Source organism: Mustela lutreola, chromosome 9, assembly GCF_030435805.1.
Source record: "Mustela lutreola isolate mMusLut2 chromosome 9, mMusLut2.pri, whole genome shotgun sequence".
Classification (NCBI taxonomy): Eukaryota; Metazoa; Chordata; class Mammalia; order Carnivora; family Mustelidae; genus Mustela; species Mustela lutreola.
This window is the reverse complement of record NC_081298.1, coordinates 43,367,172-43,393,304: the sequence shown is the minus strand read 5'-3', so window position 1 is coordinate 43,393,304 and position 26,133 is coordinate 43,367,172. Positions and strand designations below refer to the sequence as shown.

General features: G+C 44.7%; 1 protein-coding gene across 2 annotated transcripts in view; it reads right to left on the bottom strand.

Moving 5' to 3' along the window:
- Positions 1 to 26,133, bottom strand: part of SCP2D1 (SCP2 sterol binding domain containing 1) — a 102,226-nt gene that overhangs the window by 42,200 nt on the left and 33,893 nt on the right. The window contains exons 3-4 of one of the 2 annotated variants that reach the window (XM_059134148.1): positions 24,848 to 24,966; positions 19,948 to 20,666 (exon numbers count right to left, since the gene is read on the bottom strand). In XM_059134148.1, the coding sequence (XP_058990131.1) occupies positions 20,150 to 20,620 (471 nt within the window). In that variant the 5' untranslated portion in view covers positions 20,621 to 20,666; positions 24,848 to 24,966 and the 3' untranslated portion in view covers positions 19,948 to 20,149. Of the gene's footprint in view, positions 1 to 19,947; positions 20,667 to 24,847; positions 24,967 to 26,133 lie in introns of those variants that run through there. The other variant, XR_009344701.1, reaches the window with a different exon arrangement.

Below are 26,133 nucleotides of genomic sequence, written 5' to 3'. Positions count from 1 at the left end.
GCTGGATTCCATAAAGCAACTCATCTCGGCTCCACTCCAAGGTAGAAGGGGACACTGGAAAGTTGAAACCTGTATCACCTGAAGGCTCCTTGCTCACCTGATGCTGTCTTTCAGCAGGAACCTCAGCTGGGTCTGGGGCTGTAACATATACACATAGCTTTGTAAGTGGCTGGGCTCCAAAGGTGAGTATATCAAAAGAATCGGGGAGTAGTCATATTGCCTTTTATAATTTAGCCCCAGAAGCCACATAGTGTCGCTTCCACCATCGTTACCTATAACTATGGTTATACATACTCAAAGAGGGGGAATGGAGATTCCACCTCTCAGTGAAGGAAAGTCTGTATCACATTTTCAGAAGAGGTAAGATGGGATACATTAGTACAAACATCTTTGAAAAATACACCTGTCATAAAGTGCCAAACAAGAAAAACTAATCTGTGGGTTATAGAGGGAAAGGTAGTTGTTACCCTTAGGGAGAGGGCAGTGTCTAGAAAGAAACATGAGAGGGGGTGCTGGGGCTCTCATAATGTTTTTGATCCCGTGCTGGTTCACTTTGTGAAAATTCACTAAGCTACACTGATTCATACATTTCATGGATGTATACTATAGTTCAGTAAGAGATATTTTTGAGAATGTTAGGAATGATATTTTGACAAAGTTCAGTGATTTCAGTGGGTTCAATCCAGAATTTCCTGAACAAGAGCCCCCATCACTTCCACTGGGATATATGATCACCAGATGAATAAAAGCACTGTGGTTGGATGCTGGCCCTCTTATTGCTAACCTATAACTTGCCAGCATGGAACCAATAGGTTTCTTTTCCTCAGGGCCAGAGAAAGATGAAAGCTCACTGTGATGATAAATTTTCTGTATCACCTTGACTGGGCCACAGTGACCAGACATGTGGTCAAACATTACTCTGGGTGCTTCTGTGAGAGTGTTGTTGGATAAGATTAGCATTTAATCCAATTAACATTTAAGTTGGTGCTCTCTGCGTGCACAAAGCAGAGTGGTCTATGTGTGGGTGAACCTCATCCAATCAGTTGAAGGCCTGAAGAAAAAAAGGCTAACTTCTGCCCAAGCAAGTGTGAACGTCACCAGCAGAAGGCCTTTGGACATGAACTACAACATAACCTCTTCCCTGAGTCTATAGCCTGTTGGCCCATCCTGCAGATTTGGGACTCAGCAGCCTCCATAATCATGTGAGCCAATTCCTTAACAGTCTCTCTCTGTCACCATATACAAGTCTGGTTCATTTTGTTTTTCAGGAGAAACCTAACTAATACATCCATATTCTTGTTTGCTAGATTGTGCCCTTTCTTATTTAAACTGGATGTCATCTGGGTGGTCTATGCCTCTTAGGGAGCTAGTAAAACTTTGCTCAGCCCCAATTTCCATGCTCATGTGAGGTTCTAAAACTCTCCCTGGGACGTCTCTTCATCTAGAACTTTCTTCCAAATGCTTCTTTCTCCCTCAATACTGTCTTGCAATTCATACCTAACCCCAACCCCTCACTGGTTTCCATTTTAAAAAAATAGTTTGTCTCAAGCATTTCATGAGTTTACTGACTTTACTAAAGTTTTCAGAGGATAAAAAAAATAGATTTCTGTATTAGTTAGCTCTTGCCACAACATGCTGTGGAACAGACAATCCCAAAACACAGTGGCATGCAACAGTAAGAATTGATTCCCTGATCACATATCAGTGGATTGGCTGAGATTTGGCTGATTTAGTGCAGACTTTGGTCGGGCATGGCATACATTATGGATTGGGTCCAGGTCTGTTCCATGTGTTCCTCATTGCCCTCAGTCTTGCAAATATCTGAGACATGTTCTTAGTGTGGTGAACAGGAGAAATGCAACAGAGCAAAATCCTTGCCCAAGAGCTTTTTAAGCCTCCATTCATGTCATATCTGCTAACATCTCATCAACTAAATCAAGTTAAATGGGCAAATCTAAAGTCAGGGAGTAGGACAAATACTCAGTCCCCCCAACCCATGAGGCCACAGCAAGGGATTTGGGTACATTATACTAGAGGGGAGAGGAGAACTGGGATCAGTTATTCCCACTCCCATGGAGGGGGACCGCCATCCCCCAGCCCCACACCACCTCCATCTCCCTTCCTCTCCCTTCACTTCTCTGCAGGGATCCAGGAAAAGCCTTCTCTTCATCTCTGCAGGATGGTTACCCCTTCATTCAGACCAGAAGCATTGTTTTCCTCTCCAAAGCTCAGCACATCTCCACAATGAGAATGGACCTCTCCTACACTTTTCCAGGAAGCTTGCTAAGAAACTAAATTTGCCTAAAATGTGCACTTAGCATAGGCAGAGCCCCTCAATCTGTGACTATAATCCTGCTGAGCTGTCACCTACAAAACTCTACAAAGAAAAATAAGCCATCACCTTTCCACCCTCCAAACCCTTTCTGTGGCAAGCTCTAAAGTCAAGGAGATGAATATCAAATTTCTAGGCTCCCAAGCCATTCAAAATAAAGAGTCAAGTTCCCCAGGGGAATTGCCTCAGTCTGTTCCTGAATAAACCCCTGTCCAGAAAAACAACACAAACTGTTTTCATAGGAGTCTCAGGGGCAACGCTTTAATGGAGCAGCACTGAACAACAGAACATCCATCTGCCAGTCCTAAAGCATATCCCCGGGCAAACTGGGAACATCAAGCAGAAAAGCAGAAAATCCACCCTGTGCTCCAGCGCCTGTCCCAGGCTCAGTCCCCGGTCAGTGCACACTGAGGCACATACCACAAGGAGGGTCGTTGTGTGGAAGTTCAGGAGTGGAAGCAGGAGGCAGTTCCACCCCAGCCCTCCAGGGGCTGCTCTGATGCTGACTCATTTCGCAACTAGTTAATGAACACACCCATGCACCCACTCTCTGCCCCCAACTCCCACTCCCCCACCCCCACCCTGGGTCTAAAGCCTGGCAATGCCTTTCCATTTTGCTCCAGAAAAATCACTGAGTTGTGTTACTAGGCTTACTTTTGGAAGAGTGTAGGGAGTGAAGTGACATAATCTTTCTATGGACAATATTTTCAGAAGATGTAGAAAAGTCAAGTGTGCAGACACAGGCTGTGATGATGAAGAGGCAGCAGACCTGTAGGTGGTCTCGGATTTGGGGATCTGGGAGCCAGTCTGCAGGCAGCTGTGGGGTTATGGTGAAGAACTTATTCTAGGACGGACTTGTTTCCCCATCCTAACAGCTCTCAGGTTGGGATTCATAATATCATCAAAGGTTCCTGGAAACCACTTCCTCTAGGAAGTTCATATAGTAACCGTGCCTGCACATACTTGAATATCGAAAGCACCAGCATCAAAACTGGCAGAGTAGTGGCAGCTGAGAGCCGAGCACCTGGTCGGGGTGGGAAGAAGGTGTGATATGATTTAGCAGCCCTTACAAAGCAGGAATTGGAAGCAGGCTAGCCTTGCATAATGGCAAAACTAGCTTCAGTTCTTGTTTGGATTCGACACCTGGTACTGCTACACCAACCCAGCTCTTGAGGGTGCTGACAACAATACTGTGGGGAGGGAGAGAGAACCACAGGACTCAAGTTGTCAAAATAATCTCAGAATAATCGGAGTGTGAGTGTTGAGAAATCTAGAATATGTTAACCAATTTGTTTTGCTTGTCTTTCTTTATGTTCATCCAAGAGGAATAGATGATAAAATCTTCATGTAATTAAGTCTGAAAGAGCTCTTTCAATGAGTTAAAGATAAGTTCCAAATGATAAGAAAGCAGGATGTCACAGTTCTCATTGCAATGTTTCTTCCTCCTCGGTGAGACAGCGGTAAAAGTCCACTTTCAGACCAGGTGGGACTGAAGACAGTATTTTGTACTGGGCTTTACCAGACCCCACATCTAATGCCTCACTTCAATCACAGTGCCCAAAAGTGGGCCAGACACAGGAAGAATCATGAGCCACACTGAGTTCATAGTCCACGTCTTCTCCCTCACCTCTTTGTACTTTCCCTTCACCTTCCTTCTTAAATGAAAAACCTCTTCACTCAGATATCAAGTGCCACTGGATTCCTCATCTGGGTCAACTCTCAGGAAAAGCTTTGTTCCTTTCTTCTCCCTGGGGGACAGATGACACAGAAGGCTCAAAAGAACATGCCTTCCCCATAGCGTACTTGCATTTCTACAGTGGGAAAGGAAAGAGCCTCTAAGAATGGGATTCAGGCACTGGCAGGGGGAGGGGAAGGATGGGGGGAGTGAGGGAATGAATTCTTACACACCACTCCTTGAAACCTAGCCAAGTGAGTGAGCCAATGAAAACACATGGGCAGCGTGGGCAATGGAATGGGGGTGGATTTGAATTTACAAAAAGAACCTTCCTTCTTACCCTGAGGTTCCAAGTAAATGTTGTAGGTTTGGGAAAACGTTAAATAATCTGCATGCTGGGGCGATAGGTAGATCGGAAGCAAATCTGGAAACTACCCACCGACAGTAGACTGGATAAACAGATTGTGATATATTCATAAAATGAAATAGGGTGCCACAAACAGGACGGGCGAGCCAAAGAACGTACGAGAGACTCATGAACTGCGCAGAGAGCACATTGAGCCAAAGGATCTGCATGCAAAAGCATAAAGAGTGCATGATTCTGTTTATATAAAAAGCAGAAACTAGAGAGACTTAACAATGTTATTTTAAGTTGAAATTTCAGTTTCCCTTGGTGGGGAAATCAGGCATGGCCTGGGAATATGCCCATAAGAAGGACATGCAAGGTGCTGCGAATAGTCTGTTTCTTGACCTGGATGAATGTGTTCATTTTACAAAAATTCATGGAGCTGTACACTTCAGATGTATGTGCCTTCTGCATGTATGCATGTTTACAGATTTAAGTTTAAAAATTTATAAAAATATTTTTAAAGGGGAAGGTTCCTTTGGTTGCTGAGACCAGAGAGAAATCCAAACAGGCTGGCTATAGGATCTGGAGAAAGGAGACGACCTTGACTTTATAAAAAGTCCTGCCTGAAAAGACCCTGCCTGAAACTAAAGCATCACCCCAAACACATTATACATTGTATGTCACCGTACCTTAAAGAAAACAAGTCTCGGTAAAAAAAAGAAAAAAAAAAAAAAAGCCTCCCCTTCACAGACCTGTACTCCTGAAAAAAATGACACATTATAAGCTAATTAAAAAAAAAAAAAAAAAACTCCCTTAACAGGCCTGGAAAAACACATTTCATACATGTCAGTCAAGACTTTGAAAGGCGTTGGCTTCCTTCCCCCCCACCAATTGTATTGAGCTGTAATTGACATATAACACCGAATTGGTTTCAGGTGTTCAACATGACAATCTGATGTCTGTATATATTGCAAAACGAATACCACAATAAGTTCAGTTAATATCCATCACCAAAAAACACGGCTACAAAGTTTTTTCTTAAGATGAGAACTTTTTTTTTTTTTTAAGATTTTATTTATTTACTTGACAGAGAGAGATCACAAATAGGCAGAGAGACAGAGAGAGAGATGAGGAGAAGCAGGCTCCCTGCTGAGCAGAGAGCCCCATGCGGGACTCGATCCCGGGCCCCTGGGATCATGACCTGAGCCGAAGGTAGAGGCTTAACCCACTGAGCCACCCAGGCGCCCCAAGATGAGAACTTTTAAGAGCTACTCTTTTTATTATCTTCCTTTTTAAAAGAAGACTTGGATTCATATGCCTGCACACATGTGCACACACATAATACTCTTAAAACCTCTGATAGCCATAATTTGCAGCCTAGGCTAAATCATAGCTCTGTTAACAATCATTCCGTTTGTCCATTTTGTGGCCCCCAATACCCTTCCAGCCAGTTTTTACCCCCGCTGCCTCCACACTCTATGAGCCAAATTTAACAGCAGGTGATGATTTATTCAGTCAACATGAACTGACCCTAGCTATAATGCAGGTCTTACTAAGTGTTTGATGTAATTTGACAGCACGCATATGAGGCTGGAAACGTGACCATTTTACAGATGGGAGAAACTGAGGGCTCATCCAAGCATAGACTAGGTGGCAAGCAGTGGAGCTGTGATTCCCCCAGAGATCCAGTCCTTGTTGGAAGTGATAACCATGATTTCTGGTTATCTAATACTTCGTAATGAGCCACCAGAAAGCAGCAGCTAGAACAGGAACAATCACTTGTTTTGCTCAGATTCTGGAGTTAATCAGCTCAACCAGACAGTCCTCTCTCTGGGTCTCCCATGAGTTTGCAGACAGATGCAGTGTGACTGTGTTCATCTTCAGTGACCCCTCGTTGGGGCTCTGGGATCCTCAGGCAGGTCTCCACGGTCTCCCCACATGGTATCTCCATGCAGCAACCTGCATGGAGTGGCAGGACCTCTCACATGGGCTGAGTGTGTGTACATTAGACACTGGCAAAAGCCTGGGAAGCCACACAACATCCCCTCTGCTACTTTCTAACCATCGAAGCTGTCACAAGGGTCTGGCCCCCACCCAGGTTCAAAGGCAGGGGACCTAGAGTCCACCTCTTAGATGGGAGGAATGTAGAAGAATTTGTAGGCATTTTTTTAGACCACAACCTGTACATTATAACAGTGGATATTTTTTTTTTTTTATTTGACAGAGAGAGATCACAGGTAGGTAGAGAGGCAGGCAGAGAGAGAGAGAGAGAGAGAGAGAGAAGCAGGCTCCCTGCCGAGCAGAGAGCCCGATGCGGGACTCGATCCCAGGATCCCGAGATCATGACCTGAGCTGAAGGCAGCGGCTCAACCCACTGAGCCACCCAGGCGCCCCTATAACAGTGGATATTGACAACAATTATTGTCCCACTATTTCACTCTCTTCCCCCACTTCTAATAGGGGAATGCATTTCCCTACCTTCTGATTCTGAGTATGGGTCACGTGAGCTGCTATGGTCTGGGATGTTAGCACAGTGATGGGCACATGATATTGGAACAGGCTTGGATAAGCAGGCTTGCTCTCTTTGCCATCACCATGGGAGAGACATACCTGGCAGGAGCAGTCCCCCGGTCAGAGGAGGGAGAGGGAATAGGGACCAGAGGAGCAGAGTCAAGTCACCCCAGCCACACCCAGCCTAGATTAGAGGACCCACAGCCAACCTGCATATCCAGCAGAAGAGCTCAGCATCTGTCAACCCACAGAATGTTGAGATAGCTTGTAACTGTTTTTGTGGCCATAAGTAAATGGTGCACTGCCATACTAAAACAACGTTGGACCCATTTCAGAAAGAATATTTAGGAGATGTGAGAAAGTGTTATGACTAATTGCATATGATGGCACTTCTCAAGATGAAGAAAATATGAACAGAAGATTAATTAATATGTTGGCCAAGCTGGTCAGTGATATTATAGAATGTTTTCCAAGGTCTTGCACACATGAACCCATAGGATGGATTTGTCCAGAGATTCCCATCAAAGCCACTGCCTGAGTCCTGCTCAAAACTGGCTGCCTTAACCCAGCTCACTGATACCTGCTAATCATGATGCCTGAGCCTCACAGGGTGCGGGATGGATAGGTACATGCAAGTGCATTTTGGGTTCTGTGTGCTGAGCATGAAAATGGAACAGCATCTTTGGATGATTCTTGTAACGAAGAACTAGTAAAATTCATCAGTTTCTAGTCCATGGTCTTGAGCTCTGACCTGCTATTTCTTTAAATAAAAGAAAAAAAGATATTATTTTATCATTATTAAATGAACTTCCCTTAGAAAAATGATCACCTCTGCATTACTGATTCACCTACACCACCCACCCTGATTTCCTTCCCCAGAGACACGGGAAGAAACTCAATGAAAAGCAGCTGGGATTGGAGTTAAAGATCTCTGGAAAGAAAAGTGGGAGACCACCTAATCCAGCTCATCTGATTGCCTGAGAAAGGCAAGACTGGAGCCCAGAGAAGGCAAGTTTCCTCCTGGTGCTTACACGGAGAGGCTGGGAACCAGCCTGAAATAGAGCTTAGGTTTCCCCTTCAGAAGACTCCCTGGAAGACTGGTAAGCCCCTGGAATTACAACAACCATGACCTTGCATCCTTCAGCTCTCTGGATTTCAGTTTATTCCATTCTAAAAGGTAAGCCCTGGATTCGGTGAACTTCAATGCTATTTAGCTCTTTGATTTTTGTTTTTTAAATAATTCTCTTTCTTTAAAGATTTTTTTGAGAGAGAGAGAGAGAGAGCAAGCATGTGTGAGCATGGGGGAGAGCAGTGGGGGAGGAACACATGGGGAGGGAGAGGAAGGAGGGGGAAAGAATCTCAAGCAGACTCCCTAAGGATGCAGGGCTGGGTCTCAGGACCCTGAGGTCACGACCTGAGTGGAAACCAAGAGTCAGAGGCTTAACCAAATGAGCCACCCAGGTGCCCCTGTTTTTTAAACAGCTCTCTGGAAGAAGGTCAAGAACACTAAACCTCTCTCGACAAGACATTTGGAGTCAACAGCCCTGTTTTCACATCCTGGTCTCATCCTGATCTTGTATGCTTGTACGTGCCTCTCGGTTTCTCTTCCCCTAGTTGACCCAGTAGGCGGTGTGAGTTCATAGCATTGCCACATGCAATTCAAAGGCACTTGGGGGTTCTTTTTACCCAAAAATGATGTGCTACATGGCAGTTGTATTTACTAGAAAGATGCTTTCCTGAAGATGTCATGGAGATCCCAGCTCACAAAAGGCAAGACCCACACAGATGATGGTGGGTGTTCCCTGACCCAGCTCAAGCAGCTCCCTGCCATGGGCAGTATCTTCAACACAGCTCACAAACCATTCTATCTTGACAGCTTTCAAATTTTGCAATTCCCATCCAACTTTTTTATGGTTGTTTTTTTTTTTTTTAAATCAATTAGCCGGGGCACCTGGGTGGCACAGTGGGTTAAGCCTCTGCCTTCGGCTCAGGTCATGATCTCAGGGTCCTGGGATGGAGCCCCACATCGGGCTCTCTGCTTAGCAGGGAGCCTGCTTCCCCCTTTCTCTCTGCCTGCCTCTCTGCCTACTTGTGACATCTCTCTCTCTCTCTCTCTCTCTGTCAAATAAATAAAATCTTTATAAAATAAAATAAAATAAATTAGCCAAGTTATACTACATCATTAGTTTCTGATATAACATTCAATGATTGATTAGTTGCATATAACATCCAATGCTCATTATATCACGTGCCCTCTTTAATGCCCAGCACCTAGTTACTCAATCCCCCCACCCACCTCGTTTTCTGCAACCCTCAGTTTGTTTCCCAGAGTCAAGGGTCTCATATGGTTTGTCTCCCTCCCCAATTTCTTCCCATTCAGTTTTCCCTCCCTTCCCCTATGATCTTCTGCACTATTCCTTATGTTCCACATATGAGCAAAACCATATCATTGTCTTCCTCTGATTAGTTATTTCACTTAGCATGATTCCCTCTAGTTCCATCCATGTTGGTGTAAATGGTAGATATTCATCCTTTCTGATGGCTAAGTAATGTTCCATTGCATACATGAGCTACATCTTCTTCATACATTCATCTGTTGAAGGACATCTCAGATCTTTCCACAGTTTAATTTCTTGATACTCTATTTTAAATTTGTATCATAAAGTGAGACTTTGTTATTATTTTATATTAGACAATTTCAGAATCACATCACTCAAGCTCACATAAAAAAAAATAAGTTAGGGGTGCCTGGGTGTCTCAGTCAGTTAAGTAGCCAACTCTTGATTTTGCTCAGGTCATGATCTCAAGGTTATGGGATTGAGCCCCATATCAGGCTCCCCACTCAGTAGAGACCCTGCTTGAGAATGCTCTCTCTCCCCCTCTGCCCTTCACCCTGCTCATGCATTTCAGAAGACATTAAATGAGTCATCATGGAGAAAAATCTGGAATTTGGTTGGCCTATCTTGTACTTGATTTATGGTTTAGCACATTTTTTATTTTTAGTCACATGTGTTGGAAATGGAAGGAAAGCACCACCATGATTCTGAGGCCTAGACCCTGTTAGGTCTTCACCATCTGAGTAGATATGGGAATAATTTCAGGACCTCTCCAAGTGGAGGTGATAAGAAATTAAGGTGATAACATATTGAGCACTTAATGCAGTGCCTGGCACCAATACAAATGTACCCAAGACGTCACCTCAGCTTTACCACCGAGAGGACCTCCCTTTCCCAGTTAACTTTCAAATGTTGACTTTTTTTTTTTTGAGAATGATAAATATCTAGGCAAATGGGGATCCACTGGGGTTGTCTCTCCTATGGTGGACTTGAAGAGAAACGGACCCACTGGAGAAGAGAGGATGGCATCACACATCTGGTTGGCCATAGAACCAGGAATCCTCAGCATTCTCTGAGCCTCCAATGGCCACCCACTGCCCCATGTCCCCAGCCTGCCCACTGCACACCATTGCCTGGCCACATACTCATATTCCTTTAGACTTAGGAGAAAAGATGGTGCCATTGGGAATACAAGTGGGTAGTCTTCCTTCTTCCCTCAGCTGTTTCTCCTCTTGAATCTATTTACTGACCCGTTAGGCTATAGCCTGGAAAGACAATGGTAGAAAACCCTCTGTTTCATGAGCAGTCCTATATTTATGTCTTTGGTCACTGTCCCTACAATGATGTCACAGAACCACCTCCAGCATGAGGATCACCAATAGAGCCTTGAGGAGTCTGCAGTCACAGCTCTTAAGACAGAGGAAGAAACTAAATCCTCTGGAAATCCCAGCTTTATGAGTCTTTGGACCCAATTTGGAAAGTGTCATCCCTCACCTAAACACACTCTTCCATTAGACAGGTCCAGCCAGCATGGGTAGGCAGTTCTCAGACTCAGATTATGTGAGGAGGACAAGCAAAGTCCTGTCCCCAGGCTAGAAGTCCATGCTCTGGCTAGCTCCTGTGCCTGACTAGCCTTTCCACAATATCTATCATTGACCACCATGCTCTGGCCCCATAGGCCTGGTCTTCTGCTCCTGGAACTCATCCAGCACTGCCAGCCACAGGGCATTTGCACAGGTTATTTCCTCTGCCTGGAATGGCCTCATCTCTGCCCCATCTCAATTACCTCCTAATCACTCCTCTGATCTCATTCCTCAGGAAACCTGCCCTGACCCCTATTCAGGCCATGAGAATGCACTCAGCTTTTCTTTATGAGACCACACCACCACAATGTGTAGCCAGAGGCTATACTGGAAGTTCCCTGAGGACAGGAGGTGTTCATGCAGTGCTCACCACAGCATCCTTTACACTCAGTACAGGCTGAGTAGACTCATTACACAGTAGATGATCACTGAATGAATGGATGCATGCTTAGGGGTTGGGAACATCAACAGGCTGTCCCTTCTCCTCCTGCAAAGAGCAGAATTCCAAAGGGTGAGGTGCAATCCCTAGACTGTCTTCCTAACTCCAGACTTCTCATCAAACTCCCCTACAGGCCCTTCTGAATCCCACGTCCCAAAACAGTTTGTGCTTTGAAGGCACTTCTAAAGACACCCATGTTTGAATGGTATCCTCAAGGCTTTTGAGATTGCTTGCCCATAACAGATTCCAGTCCTGCTTGGTAACCCTCCAAGGAATCAAACAGACTAGAAAAGCTGGGAGATTCCTTTGTCTAAAAACTTTCTTCAGCCACGTTTTCTTCTTTATCAGTGAGGGGGGAGAGAGAGCACACAAAGCTCTACCCTCTTATTGGCTAAAATCCTGATTAATATATGTGGCTTCCTGGAAAAAAGCATGAATATTTCCAGAAAAATCTACCAGTACCCCCACTTAATCTACTCAAGCAACAAAACAACAACAAGAAAAAAGGTACTTTGGGATGAAGCACTTGCTGATTTGTTCTTCAAGGGAAAACCTTCCTCAGCAGGAAATGTTCCAGAGGCTGCCAGACAGAGACATGGAAATAAGCATTATTCAACTGCCTCAGGGGGCTGAGCAGCCCTCCACCGTGGTATTTTCTGCAACTCCTCTCCTTGCCCCCATCTCCAGGGCCACCCCAGGTTCCTCCCCCACCAAAGCCGTGGGAGCATCCCCAGGGACCTCCCTCCCCCCCAGTTTCACGGGTCGCCTGCAAATCTTGTCCTGGGCTTCAGGAGCCCCCAGCTGTTTTCAAGAGTTGACTAAACATCAACTTAATTATACTGCTGGGCTATATAAATATTGCACTCCACAAAATGGTACAAAGCAGATATTTTTAGGAGGTCACAGATGTTTCTTGTGATTAGCCAAGACACAGGTCTGGAAGAATTTTTTTTCCCCTAAAGAAAAGTGAAAAAGAGGATCTTCAACAGCTGTTTGTGGGTACTTCTTGGGCCAGCACGGACACTGGGCAGAATTCCTTCCAGCTGTAAGTTTCCCTCTGAAACAAAGCAAGTGGGGTCCAAAGTCCACGGAGCAGGTCAGACACCGTGTGAATCACACTGGAACGGTCTCAACTCTGCCCCTCAAGTTCCCTCACACATGCAACCCCAGCATGCGCTGTTTCTGTACCTCTGGACTTGTGCTGTCCCCGGATTCATGCCGCAGACCTTCAGAAAGCACCTACTGTGTGCAAGATGCTCTGCTGTGGCTGTCACCAAAGTGACAGAGACTTCCCGTCACACAAATCTACAAGAAGGCTCACAGCAGCACTGTTGGAAATAGCTCCCAAATGGAAACAATCCAAATACAATGAAACACTGTTCAATGGTAAAATGAAACCATAACTACACAGGAAAATACGCAGGAGTCTCAGACACAGAATGCAGAGTGGAAGAAGCCATTTATAGAAGCACAAAAATAGGCAACACGAAAATTTATTATATTAAAGTCATAAATAATATAAAATATTATTTTTATATATATAATGTATATATAAAAAAGTAAAAAGTCAGAATAGTGGCTTATCCTTGAGGGGGGAGGGCATGGCATGAGGAGGGGTTCCTGGGCGCTGGGTGTGTCCTATTTCCCAAGCCAGGTGCTGGTTACAGGGGTTTGTTCCACTTGGGAACATTTGTTGAGCTGCACACCTAGGGCTTATAGGCTTTCCTCCATCAAAAAGTGTATTTTAAAAAATAAATGAACATGCCTGAGTTCCCATAGTTAGGAAGTGGCTGGGACGAGACCCAGCCCCAGGCAGTCTGGTCCCAGAGTCCAGCCTCTTACTCCCAAGAGATCAGAGCCCACTCGGGTGGCCAGATTCATCACCTGCTATGTGTTTGGGTCTCGCTATTAGTCCGGCTGACTTCCAACTGCCTGAGAGCTTTTGTGAGTGCCTGGAGCTCACTCTGCCCCTGGTCCAGGAGCAGCTCTCCATCAAAGGTTGGAGCTCTCCACCATAGCCTCTCTTTGGTGGGATAACTACTGCATCTCCCTGAACATCCCCATGGGTCCCCTTACAAACAGGAGTCTTCTGCCTTCCTGCCCAGTCCCTGATAGGTGTTTTCCGGGGCTACCTCCCAGGTAAGCTGCTGCCACTCGAACCTTTGCCCTGTGGTCTGCTTCCAAACCATCAAATTCAGGCAGTCCCTTCTCAGAACTTCTCTGGCCATCCAGATCCCCTTGGCCACATTACCCACTTTTTCCCTTTTGGTTTTATAGTTGACCCTTCAACAACATGGGGGTTGGGGGCACTGACTCCCCCTTCATGTAGTCAAAAATCTACATATAACTTTTCACTCCCCCAAAACTTAACTACTACTAACCTTCTGCTGACCGGAAGCCTTCCAAATAACATAAACAGTTAATGAACACAAATTTTGTAGATTGTATGTATTATATCCTTATTCTTACAATAAAATAAGCTAGAGAAAAGAAAATGTTATTAAGAAAATCTTAAGAAAAGAAAATACAACCAGGTGGTGGGTATCAGAGAGGGCACGGATTGCATGGAGCACTGGGTGTGGTGCAAAAACAATGAATACTGTTACACTGAAAAGAAATTTTTAAAAATACATTCATAAGTACTGTACTGCATTTATCCAAAAAAAAATAAATAATCCACATGTAAGTGGACCCATGCAATTCAAACCTGTGTTGATCAAAGGTCAACTGTACTCACTTTCTGAAATCATTTTGCTTGGTTATTCATTTATGGTTATTGTTTGTCTCCCCACCACCCTCATATGTCCCCCATCTGAAAAATGAAAGCGTGGGAGAAGAGGAACCTCGGGTTGCCACTGTGCCCCCTCTAGCTCCTAGAACCAGCAGTGATTTCCAGTGTTTAGTAACAAGTACAGTAAAGAAGAAACCCATCAGGATGCCCACGTGGCCCAGTTAGTTAGGCATCTGACTCTTGGCATCGGCTCAGGGCCATGAGATAGAGCCCTGAGTCGAGCCCCACATGGAGCCCCATGTTGAGATCTGTATTCTTCGTGGAATCTGCTTGAGATTCCCTCTCTCTCCCTCTGCTCCTCTCATTCATGCTGTCTGTCTGTCTCTGTCTCTCTGTCTCTGTAAAATAAATAAATCAAGAAGAAGAAGAGAAAGAGGAAGAGGAAGAGGAGGAGGACGACGAACCCAGAGCACAGGGTCCGACCAATAGGAACGAATCCTGGTCTCAGAAACAATGGGTGTGTTACCAGCTTAACATCATTAGTGTCTAACACATGATAAATGCTCAACAAATATTTATGAGATTAATGAATTAGTCCGTCTACGAACAAATGAAATCTGGCAGCTCATTGCTAAAAATCCAAAATCTGCCCTTATTTAAGCTCCCCAGAACAGAAACCTTGCCCTCGTTGCTGATGCTTTCCTGGATCTCACGCCTAAACACAGGTGAACAGACCTAACTTTGGGAGCCGAGACTGCCATTTGCCCTCTGGGGAGTGAGGAAATCAGCGGCAAAACAATGGGGGCCCTAACTGTTGCTCCAGGTCCCAGAAGTAGTCTTGTCTGCACCCCAGCATGAGTGATCAGAGAAACGAAACCTCCATGGGGGTCACAAGCCATTTGCTCCATCCCATCTAGGCCTGGTACACAACCAAGCTTTTTCAGAGCTGAAGAGGTAGCAACCCCCCGGGAAGCTCTTTTAGCCCAAGCCCTGACAAAACTCCTTCCACTAGCCCATCCTCAGCGTTCTTTCAGCCTCTCTGAGCTCCAGATTCCAGCCCTGAGGATTGTTTTCCAGTGTGGTGTTGTCTGCTTGGATGGAGAGGAAGCCCTTCATCCCCCCCACTGCATCTCAGTGCTGAGCATGGAGCCCTCTCATCGCAGACGCACCATAAAATTGTGCTGAATGAATGAGCTGTTCAGTCAATGAAATGACAGCCTTTCAATACAAGACTATCTTAAGTCGCGGCTCACGGGCCTTGCACTCAACACTTCCCTCGTACTACCTGCCAAATCAGAGAGATGCAAATCCCTGAGGAGTATAAAGCAGGCTGCGCACAGAAGATGAAGAGCCACTTTCTGAGGATGCCCAGTATATGAGCTCACACCCACACCTCTGAGCTGTCCCCTGGAAGGAGTTCCTCATTTCAGCACTAGGTGTCCCATGGTGGTCACTGGGGGCTGGTTTCCCTCCCTCCCACCCCTAGGCAGGAAGACAGAAAAACTGGCCAAGTGTGGGGTTTCATGAACAACCACATAAAGAGAGGAGAGACAGTCTCCCAGGAGAGATATTCCTGAGTCTCTAATAGAAAAGTAGTAAAAATCCCACATCAGAATAGATTTTGTCTCTTCTTGGGCTTCAGGCAAATGGATGAAATAGTCCCAGCTATGGGGATATTCAGGATTCCCCTTCGTGGACCTAGGACTGCCCTAGGTCCTACTCTCTTCCACCCCAATCTCTACCTATGGCAGAAGTGCCTGATTCTGTAGCTCTGCTGATCTCTACTTTAGAAAGCTAGGGATCCCTCTCTCAGATCAGACAACCCTTTTGGTCCTAAAAGGAAAGGTCCAGCAAGGTCTTCAGCATCCCCTCTCAGGAGCCCATCACACCTGGTATTCTCTGGGTGCCCTTGAGCAGACAGGAGGCCAGAAGGATGGGGGGATCGGGAAAAACCACGGGCAAGGACAGCCTCTAGTCCTTGGCACACAGAGGATTGGCAGGAATTCTTCAACGACGAGGGTAAGTAAATCCCACTTCCAGTGGAGAGGGGTCCATTTTGCAACCTTCACCAGTAAAGCTGCCCATTGTGAGCTTTTTCCTAAAGAACATGGGGAAATGTGAAGAGTTTCAGTGGGGTAAGTGACGTCAAACCTCTAACCCCGCAGGAGGGCACTCTCGGAAGAAGAGATCTTTCTGTAACCTTTCAAAATGCAAGGCGGGGAACAGCATCTATAGTCAGCTACCATTCTTGCAAAAACAAAAATGTGGAAGGTAGGACATGTACATTAGGGGGATGTGTACATATCTGGGAGATTATCCTGGATTATCTGGGTGGGCCCAACACAACCCCTCAAATCCTCTAAAAGGAGGCAGAAAATGAAGGCAGTAGAATTCCGAGAGGCGTGAAGCCTAAGAAGGACTGCACACATCACCGATGGCTTTGCAGACGGAGAAGCCATGTGACGAGGAATGTGAGTGACCTTTGGGAGCTGAGAGAGCATCCTTGACTGAAAACCAACAAGGAAACGTGGGCCTCGGTCCTACAACCACACAAAACTGAATAAGGCCTCCACCAGATGAGCTTGGATGCAGTTCTTCCCCCAGGTCCCCAGGTGAGATCCCAGCTTGGCCTACACCTTGATTTTGGCCCTTGTGAGATAAGACTGGAGCAGAGGACCCAGCTGAGCCCACCCAGACTTCTGACCTGCAGAAGCTGTGAGATCATGAATGGGTGTTGTTTTAAGCTGCTCAGCTGTGGTACTCTGTCACACAGCAAAAGAAAATGAACACAGGGTATTTCCATTAGGGGGACGAGTAAGGCCATGTATGGGGGGTGAGGCAGGGGGAGCTGCAGTCATGAAGGCATACACTAGCAGCAGCTGCAGTCAAACAGGCGCAGCTGAAGGAAGCAACAGCTCAGGCTCCAGGAGAGAGAGTCACCAAATGTGGTGTGAGAGTCAAAGAGGCAGCATAGAGAGTGAAGCCCATACCGACCCCCATTCCCTGTTTCCTGAGCTGTTGCCTGGCAGGAGTACAGGCTTAGTGTGACCAAAGCATCCAATTTTTACATAAAATAACTTCAAACACCGTCCTGGCCAAATTTGTACAAACCAAGCAACATGCACATGTGTACTTCGAGTCAGATGTGACCTTCTAGGGCATCAACTGAGTGTAAATGAAAAGGCAGAAAGAAGGTCCCCAGAGCAGAGCACAAAAGCCCCATGTGTGGACCTTCTTGGAAGGCAGGAGGGAGCCAGGGAAAGCTGTCCTCTTCCCTCTCATCCAGAAGAGAAAAGGAACGCATTCATACGCATGGAAAACTCACATGGGCCAGTGACTCCACGACACTGGGCATGACCTATGAGGAGCTCCCCAACAACCTGATGTCATAAGGGCCACTGGCCTCATTTCTGGGTAAGGCCGCTGAGGTGCAGAGTGGCTCAGTAATTCTCTGTGCTTATAACCTGGGGCTCAAAACCACATTTCTGATTTCAAAATCTGAGTCCTCCCAGCTGTTCCATAGGGCATCCCAGCACTGAGTGATTCTGTTCCTTTTGAAAGGGATGTTGGTGTTGTTTCCCAAGGTCAAGAGTCTTCTCTCAGATGTGAGCAAGATCCCTCTCCTTATTCAAGGCTCTTCCATCTTCTACCAACTTCTACCACTTCTGCTTCTGCCCACCCTCCACAGCACCTCCCTCACCCACCCCACACTCACCACATCCCAGCCTGTCTCACTGCTCACTTGTAGCTCAGTCCCTCTGCTTCCCAGTTCCAAATTCCTGAGAAAGGGTTCTCATTGGCATGGGTCGTGTTTTGTTCCAAATCAAAGCTGGTCATAAGTCACTGACCGTCTATGGGATGGGCCTCCCTTCGGTCAGATGGTAGCCTAGACGTGACCCTCTGCAACCCTTCCCTGCCTCATACCCTTCTCCACATCCAACCATCTCTGAGCAACTCCCATCTCCGGGCCAATCCCCCGAAGCTAGGGCCAACTCAGGGAACAAGCTTGGGCAAGCCATTTCCCTAAACAAAGCATCCCAAACACCTGCCCAGCTATGCCTGACATTTACAAATATGGCTCTAATGGAGGTCCCTAAACCAGGCAAGGTTAAGTGCTCACAACAGTACTCAGAATCAGTCTGAAGCCTCTGAGATGCCCACCGCTTGGCTGGGCAGGGCCATTGGCAGGAGCACCACACATATCACCTACCTAAGAACCAGGAGAGGAAAGAAACCAGGGAGCGCTCCGCGTCCGTACTCACAAACCCTCAGTAAGAGGCTCTCGGTCTCTTCCCTCAGAGGTGAACATGAACTAAACAAAAGGCCTCTTTGTTTCACACTGAGATATTTTATTAGCAAAAAGCCCTCATTCTGCCTTTTTCTGACAGGGGGACCTTAGGAAGGCCTTCGCAGAGCCATCTAAATCAGTAACGGCTGGGACAGGTGGGCACGTGATGAGGTCAGAGGACTGGTGCCGAGAGACAAGTAGAGCTTTAAATCCTCTTTATAAAGCCTCCACTTTAGTTGAGGGTGGCAGATTTCCAGAATTACTGAGTTTGTACTAACATAGAAAAAGCTGCCCATGGGTATATAAAGTATACAACGCGATGTCTTTCCCATATATACACCTGTGAAGCCATCGGCACAATCAAGATAATAAATCTACCCATCACCCCCAAGCTTCCTCATAGCCATTAATAATCTGCCCTCCCAACCCTCTTCCCTCCCATCCCTGACTCTTGGCAACCACTGCTCCTCCTTCTATCCCCCCAGTGTGCATTTCCTAGTACATAAATAGAACCGCATACTCTGTACTTGGTTTTCTCTGGTTTCTGCCACTCAGCATAATCTGACATTGGTCCATGTCATTGTATGTACATCAATAATTCATCCTTTTTTTTTTTTTCTTTTTTGCCGAGTAGTGTTCCAGAGTACGACAGATGAACCATTCACCTACTGATGGGCATTTGGCTTATTTACAGTCTGGAACTATCACAAATATAACTGCTGTGAACACTCACATACACATTTTTGTACTTGTACATATGCTTTCTTCCCTCCTAGGGAAACACCCAGGATGGAACAGTTGGACAATTTGGTAGGCATGCGTTTGGGGCATGGCTGTTTTCAGGAACCTTCCATGTGGGCTTCAGAGTACAAAGGTATACAAGGTAAAGGTCTACACAGATCACAGGGAAACCAGCGTTACACACACTCACCCATAGAGTGAGTAGCCCCTGTATCAGGCTACAGCTGGCTCTATTCCTAGTCCTCCAACGTATGAACAGGGCTCCCAGAAGGGAAAGTCTCCCGACATAACCTTTGGTTTTGTAAAATGCTCAGTAAACAAGCTCCTGACACTTCAGAAATGGCACACAGGATGGGGGAGATTCCAGGAGATTCTTTAAGTCGTGGAAACATCTCATTTAAATAATGGCAATACCTCACTGGTCTAGAACAGAATAGTTTTTACCAATTCTGAAAGCTGGAGCATGAACTAGAGCAGGGGTTCTCCAGGGGTGTTCCCATCAACATCACCTGGGAACTTGTTAGAAATGCACATTCTCCCCCGCCCAGACCTATAGCACTGAAACCCTGATGTGGGGCCCAGCAATCTGGGCTTTTACCAGTCTTGCAGGTGGTGTGATGCATGCTCTAGTTTAAGATTCAGTAGCCTAGAACCTCTTCTAAACCCCTGGATTCTCTTGGAATTATATCTATCCAAAGTCATGATACACCAAGAGCTCAACCCCTCTAAGTTCTGCAAATTTAAAATCTCAAAGAACTAGGTTACCAACTGAAATGCAAACCAACACAATGATGGTGGGCACTTCTTTCCCCAAAGCACAAACAAACAAAATTCTCAGGAACTCAATCATGAAAGCATTTAAATCCAAGTGTAAAAACCACCCATTTCTCTATGTGTGGCTTTCAACCTAACATAGTACAGCATACATGAACCTAAAGAAAGAAAAAGACAAAGATTTTAGGTGAGACACTCCAACACTCTTTACTGCTCTAGAACCCTCACTGAAAATTAACTCATCAGCAGGAAAATTAATCAAACTTGAACAGGAAGAATTTGAGTAAAAATATTGGATATTTTTTGTTTTAATCTTCAGTTTAAGCATGATTTCCGCTCAACATTATAACCGGAGAGAAGTTCTGATCATTTCTTTGGTATTTTACATGCTTAAAATTTAGCCCAGTCTTTGAAAACTCTCTCGAGCCTCTGGCCAAGCAGAACTTTGCCACTCACTTTGAACTTGCCAGCAAGGAAAGCTTTCTGAGGGTTCACTTTGCCCAAAACCAACTCCATAAAGACAGGTTCCGGGATTGTGAAGACAGTGTCAGCTGGGAGCCTGGCGGATCCTGGATACATGTCCCCAGAACCATTCTTCAGATCAATGGTCCACTGCAGAATGGTCTTCCCATCTTTGGTGATGTCCAGCTGAAAGATGGCATTGACTTTCTTTACCAGTTGGGCCCCCACCTCTTTGATGTGATGGCTAATGTCCTCAAACACAGGGAAGCTCTGGAATTCTGACAGCTCCAGAGGGTGTGGCATGGCAGGTTCCCGCGCTGCACCCAGTTCTTTGAACTGGCCTGCCTGAGGCCCAGCCACTGCTTTGATCTTGGGCTGATGGTCAATTCTCTTCCACATCTTACTGTGCTGGTCCTCTTGACCTTGCCGTCTGGTTTGTGAGCAGCTGTGGCCAGATTAATATCCACAAGTCAGATTGTGACATCAAAGGTAAGGCCCAAGCAGGGAATGAGGCTAGTGTGTGTGCTGCAGTCTTATTGGCCAAACAGATACTAAAATGTGACATGGGGTGAGACCTCAGATAGGTAATTGTGAGGCATATCCTCACAATTGAGGGGGCATACTACCCCCTCAAACCATTCAGGGCTGTTGGTCTCACAGGCCCAGAAAAGTCTGGACCCTGTGTTGGGAATAAAAGAAAGTAGCCCCAGAGGGTTTTTTTGGTGATATGAGTTCTTTCTTTCCAATGCAGGCCTCTCCCCATAACAATCCTAATTCAGAGCAGTTATTCTGATTCCTTTGAAGGTGTTTAAATCCTTAAGGCACAGATAGATCCTAATGCTAGATTTGGCATTACATAGCCACTGGTAGAAGGGGAAATGTTTTTAGAGAAAAATGGCTGGTTGGAGAAAGAATCAGTACCAGGACTGGCATCAGAAAGCTTCAGAGGCACAGTGAGAAATCAGGGGATGGAGGGAGCAATATCCCTAAGATCAACAGAGAATGCTGCTAGCCTCAAACGATCATTGCATATAATAACATAGCCCTCCCTCTGAGCCAAGGCACTGTTGTAGGCATTACACATGTATTATCACTTTTAAGCTTCATTACAATCCTCTGAGGAAGGTACTCTTTTTATTCCCATTTTACAGATGGGGAAACTGAGACAAGGAGAAATGAAGTGATTTACCCAAAGTCATACAGCTAATAAGTAGGGTAGCCAGGTTTAAAAAGAGGTAGAATGACTCTAGAATACATATATATTTTCCTTTAATTTTTAAATAATGTCAGATTTACAAAAAGGTTATAAAAACACCCAAGTTCCTGTATCACCTGCACCCCACTTCCCCAAAGGTTAATATTTTACATGGCATAGCACAATGATCTATACCAGGAAAGAAATATGGGTACAATACTATTAACTAATCTATAGACCATAATCAAATTTTGCCAATTGTCCCACAAATGTCCCTTTTCTAGTCTTGAATCCACCTTCTGCACTGAATTTAGTTTTTATGTCTCCCTAGTGCTCTCCAGTCTGGGAGTTCTTCAGTCTTTGCCTATCATGATCTTGATACTTTTGAATACTGGCTAAGTTCCTCTGTAAAATGTCCCTCTTGGGGGCAGTCTGTTTTTCTGGTTTTTGGGGTGTTTTTTTTTTTCATGATTAGGTTGAGGTTGTGCATTTTGGGCCAAAGTACTACAAAAATGACCTTATGTCCTTCTCAGTGCATCATATCAGAGGCTACATGGTATCAATGTGTCTCATGACTGGTGAGGTTGACCTTGGTCACTTGGTCAAAGTGGTGTCTACCAGTTTCATCCACTGCAATTACTATTTTTCTTTCTGTAATTAGTAACATAAGGAGATATGAGACTTTGCCAATATTCTGTTTCATATCATACTTCAGCCCTCTCTTTGCATCCATCAGAGAGGTCTGTCAGTGTGAAATGTACCAAATGGCCATTTTCCACCCCCATCACTCCCTTTAGATTTAACGACTGGGATTTTGCTTAAGAAGAGCTGCCCTTCATGTGCATGCAAATGTTTATAGCAGCAATGTACACAGTAGCCAAACTATGGAAAGAGTTTAGATGTCCATCGACAGAAAAATGGATAAAGAAGATGTGGTATATGTATATAATGGAATAGTATGCAGGGCGCCTGGATGGCTCAGTCGTTAAGCATCTGCCTTCAGCTCAGGTCATAATCCCAGGGCCCTGTGATCAAGCCCCACATCAGGCTCCCCACTCAGCATGAAGCCAGATTCTCCCTCTCTCATTCCCCCTGCTTGTGTTCCCTCTCTTGAGGTGTCTCTCTCTGTCAAATAGATAAATAAAATCTTTTTTTTTTTTTAAAGGAATGCTAGGTAGCCATCAAAAAACCCAAAATCTTGCCATTTGTAATGACGTGGATAGAACTAGAGGGTTTTATGCTAAGTGAAATAAGTCAGCCAGAGAAAGACAATTATCATATGATCTCACTGATATGAGGAATTTGAGAAACAAGACAAAAGATCACAGGGGAAGAGAGGGAAAAATGAAACAAGATGAAACCAGAGAAGGAGACAAACCGTAAGAAACTCTTAGTCTCAGGAAACAAACTGCAGGTTGCTGGAGGGGAGGGGGGTGGGGGGATGGGTTATCTGGGTGATGGACATTGGGGAGGGTATGTGCTATAGTGGAGTGATGGGTGTAAGACTGATGAATCAGGTCTGTGATTCATGAATCAAATATTACATTATATGTAATTAATAATATACATATATAAAATACATATATAATTACATTATATGTAATTAATGTGTTATTACATTATATGTAATAACAAATATGACATTATATGTTAATTTAAATATAAAAAGAAGAGCTGCCCCTTCTCCCCCATTTCTTTATTTGTTCAAATATGTCTTTATCTCAGTAGGGACTTGTGAATATTTATTTTATTCTGTGGGTCATAATCTATTATTATCATTGGGTATTTTCTTGCTCAAACTGTCCCAGGTTTGGCCATTGGGAGCTCCATCAAGTGAGTGACTATGCCTTCTCATAACCATGCTGCTCTTATATGCAAGTGAAGCTACATTAAATGGAGCTGTTTTTAGCTTTGTTCTCTCAGGAAGGAATGCAGAAAATTAAAAAAAAAAAAAAAAGATTTGGTATATTATCTTTGGTACATGATAGATAAGCAACATTTTAACTGCTCAACATGGAGCAGTTAAACAAAACCCAGCAGCTCCCAAAACCAAGACTTTACCCTGAGACCACCTGGTATGAATATCTGCACAGAGAATTTTAAACAAAGAGGTGAGTGAATACTCAGTAAGATTGCTGTGAGGCACCAACAGTGAATTGAGCCCGCATCACCACCCATCACCCATATATGCTTTTCCTCAGAGCAGAGTTGTTCCTTCTGAATTATTCAGATAGATCTCCAACTAAGCTGCCACTCCTGCCTCAGCATGTCAGAGGAGAACACGATTCCAAGCCCATATTTGTCCCCTTCATGAGTTCCTATCTTTTATAAGCATTTCTACCATTAAAGGAATTCCAGTATGAATGGCCAGTATACTTGGAAAGGTACTCAACATCATGAGCCCCTAAGGACAAGCAAATTAAAACTACAGTGAGATACGTCTCCCCCGCCCCATGAAAATCATGAATATTGGAAAGGCTGACAATGGCAAGAGTTGGCAAAGCTGTGGAGCAACTGGAGCTCCCATGCAGGGTTGGTGGGAGTGCAAAATGCTGCTGCTGTGGAAGACTGCTGGCTAGAGTGGTAAAAGTCAAACACACACTCAGCACACAACCCGTAGGTACTTCTCTTGAGTACTTATGCAAGAGAAATGAAAGGAAAAGAAAGGTAGGACATGAGTGTTCCCAGAAGCATCGTCCATTAAAGCAAAACACTAGGAGACAATCCAAATCTTTGCTTATGTCCTTCATCTTCTGTTCATCAACAGAAGATCAGATAAGCAAAACGGCATAATTACAGAATGGAATACTACTTGGCAACAAAAAGAAACAAGCTCTCGATTCACTCCACAATGCAGATGAACCTCAGATGCATTATGCCGAAAGAAAGAAACCAGATTCAAATGATGACATATGATTCGATTCATACAGCATTCTAAAAATGGCAGAACTGCAAAAAGAAAAAAAAAAAATGACCAGTGAATTAGGGGAAGAAATTGAGTTTGTCTAGAAAGGAACACAAAGAATTTCTTTTTGGTAAGAGTGGGGGACAGTGATGGAACTTTTCCTGATTGTGCTGGTGGTTACACAATTGTATGTATTTGTCAGAATCCAGAACTGTATACTAAAAGGGATGCATTTAGGTATGTAAATTATACCTCAACAAACCTGACTTTAAAACAAAAAGAGGCATGGACAGATCTGCATGAGTTCTGTCTAAAGCAGAGGGCACAAGCCAAACCTGGAATACTGGTTCCTTTTTTTTTTTTTTTTAGTTCTTATATCTGTCAGTCGCTACTATTGCACTGTGATGCATAATTTTAACTTTTTAATTCATTCTTATATCACTTAACTCTTGCTATATTATGTGGCAAAACAAGCAACCTCAAAATTTTAGCAGCATGTAACTAACATTAAATAATTATTTCTCACGTGTCTTTTGGGTGGCTGGGGTCTGCTGTTCTGCGCTGAGATGGAGTAGGCTGCTGTTCTTGATATATGTGTCTCTCACCTTCTGTCTGCAACCAGTAGGCCAGGGAGGCATGTCCCTCCTGTGGTAATGGCAGAAGTAAAAGGGTAGTGAGCAGAAAGGCCCAGGCTTGGACCTGATTCAGTGCCACTCCTGCCCATAGACCAGCAGCAAAAAGCAACTCTCAGAGCCAGGTGCAAAGTCAAAGGTTAAGGAGGCACGCTCTACCATGAAGGGGACAAGACTGGGCAAGAGGCAGGGAGAAGAGAAAAACTGGGACCAACAATGTAATCTTCCTAGCTACTGACACACGAAAAGAGAGATTTCACATTTTAAGAACCAGATTTGTGACTTTTCTTATTCATGGAAGGTTCCATAAGCTTGGACCCACATCTTTATCTGGCAACAATCAGCCAGCACTGAAGAAGGAGAAGCAGTTCAGTTCAGGCAGGAAGGGCTCCCCACAACTCACCATCATCATTGTCATAAGGACGACCCCTTTCTAGAGGTCAGGTGTTCTGAGGAAATGTTCCAGTATTCCCGAGATCTTTTCCACACTAAATTTCATCAAAAGTTCTTCAAGAATTTGGATAACTTGAGTATTCAAGGATCCTCAGGTTTGTTACCATCTCCATCCCCTCAACATATTTGCTGAGCATTGACTACGGAAAGCCCTGGCTGGCACTGTTAAGAATACACACAGATGGAAAGTGGGTGCTGGCAAGGATGTGGAGAGATCCGAACCCTCGTGCACTGCTGGTGGGAATGGAGAATGGCGCAGCACTATGGGAAACAGAATGGCGCTTCCTCTGAAAATTAACACTAGAATTATTATATGACCCAGCAGTTCCATTTCTGGGTACATACCCAAAATAAGTGAAAGCAGGCACTTGTACAGATATTAGTACATTCATGTTCATAGCAACATTCTTCACAACAGCTGAGAGATGGAAACAACTCAAGTGTCCATCGATGAATGAATGGATAAACAAAATACGATATAAAATGAGCAAAGGAAAAAATAGAGATAAATCAAAAAACAGACTCTTAACTATAGAGAACAACTGTTGGTTACCAGAGGGGAGGTAGGTGGGGGAAATGGGTGATGGGGACTAACAAGTATACTTGTTGTGAATACTGGGTGATACACAGAATTGTTGAATTACTATATTGTACACCTGAAACTAATATAACACTGTATGTTGTCTATCCTGGAATTAACTTCTTTGAAATAAGAAAAAATAATAAA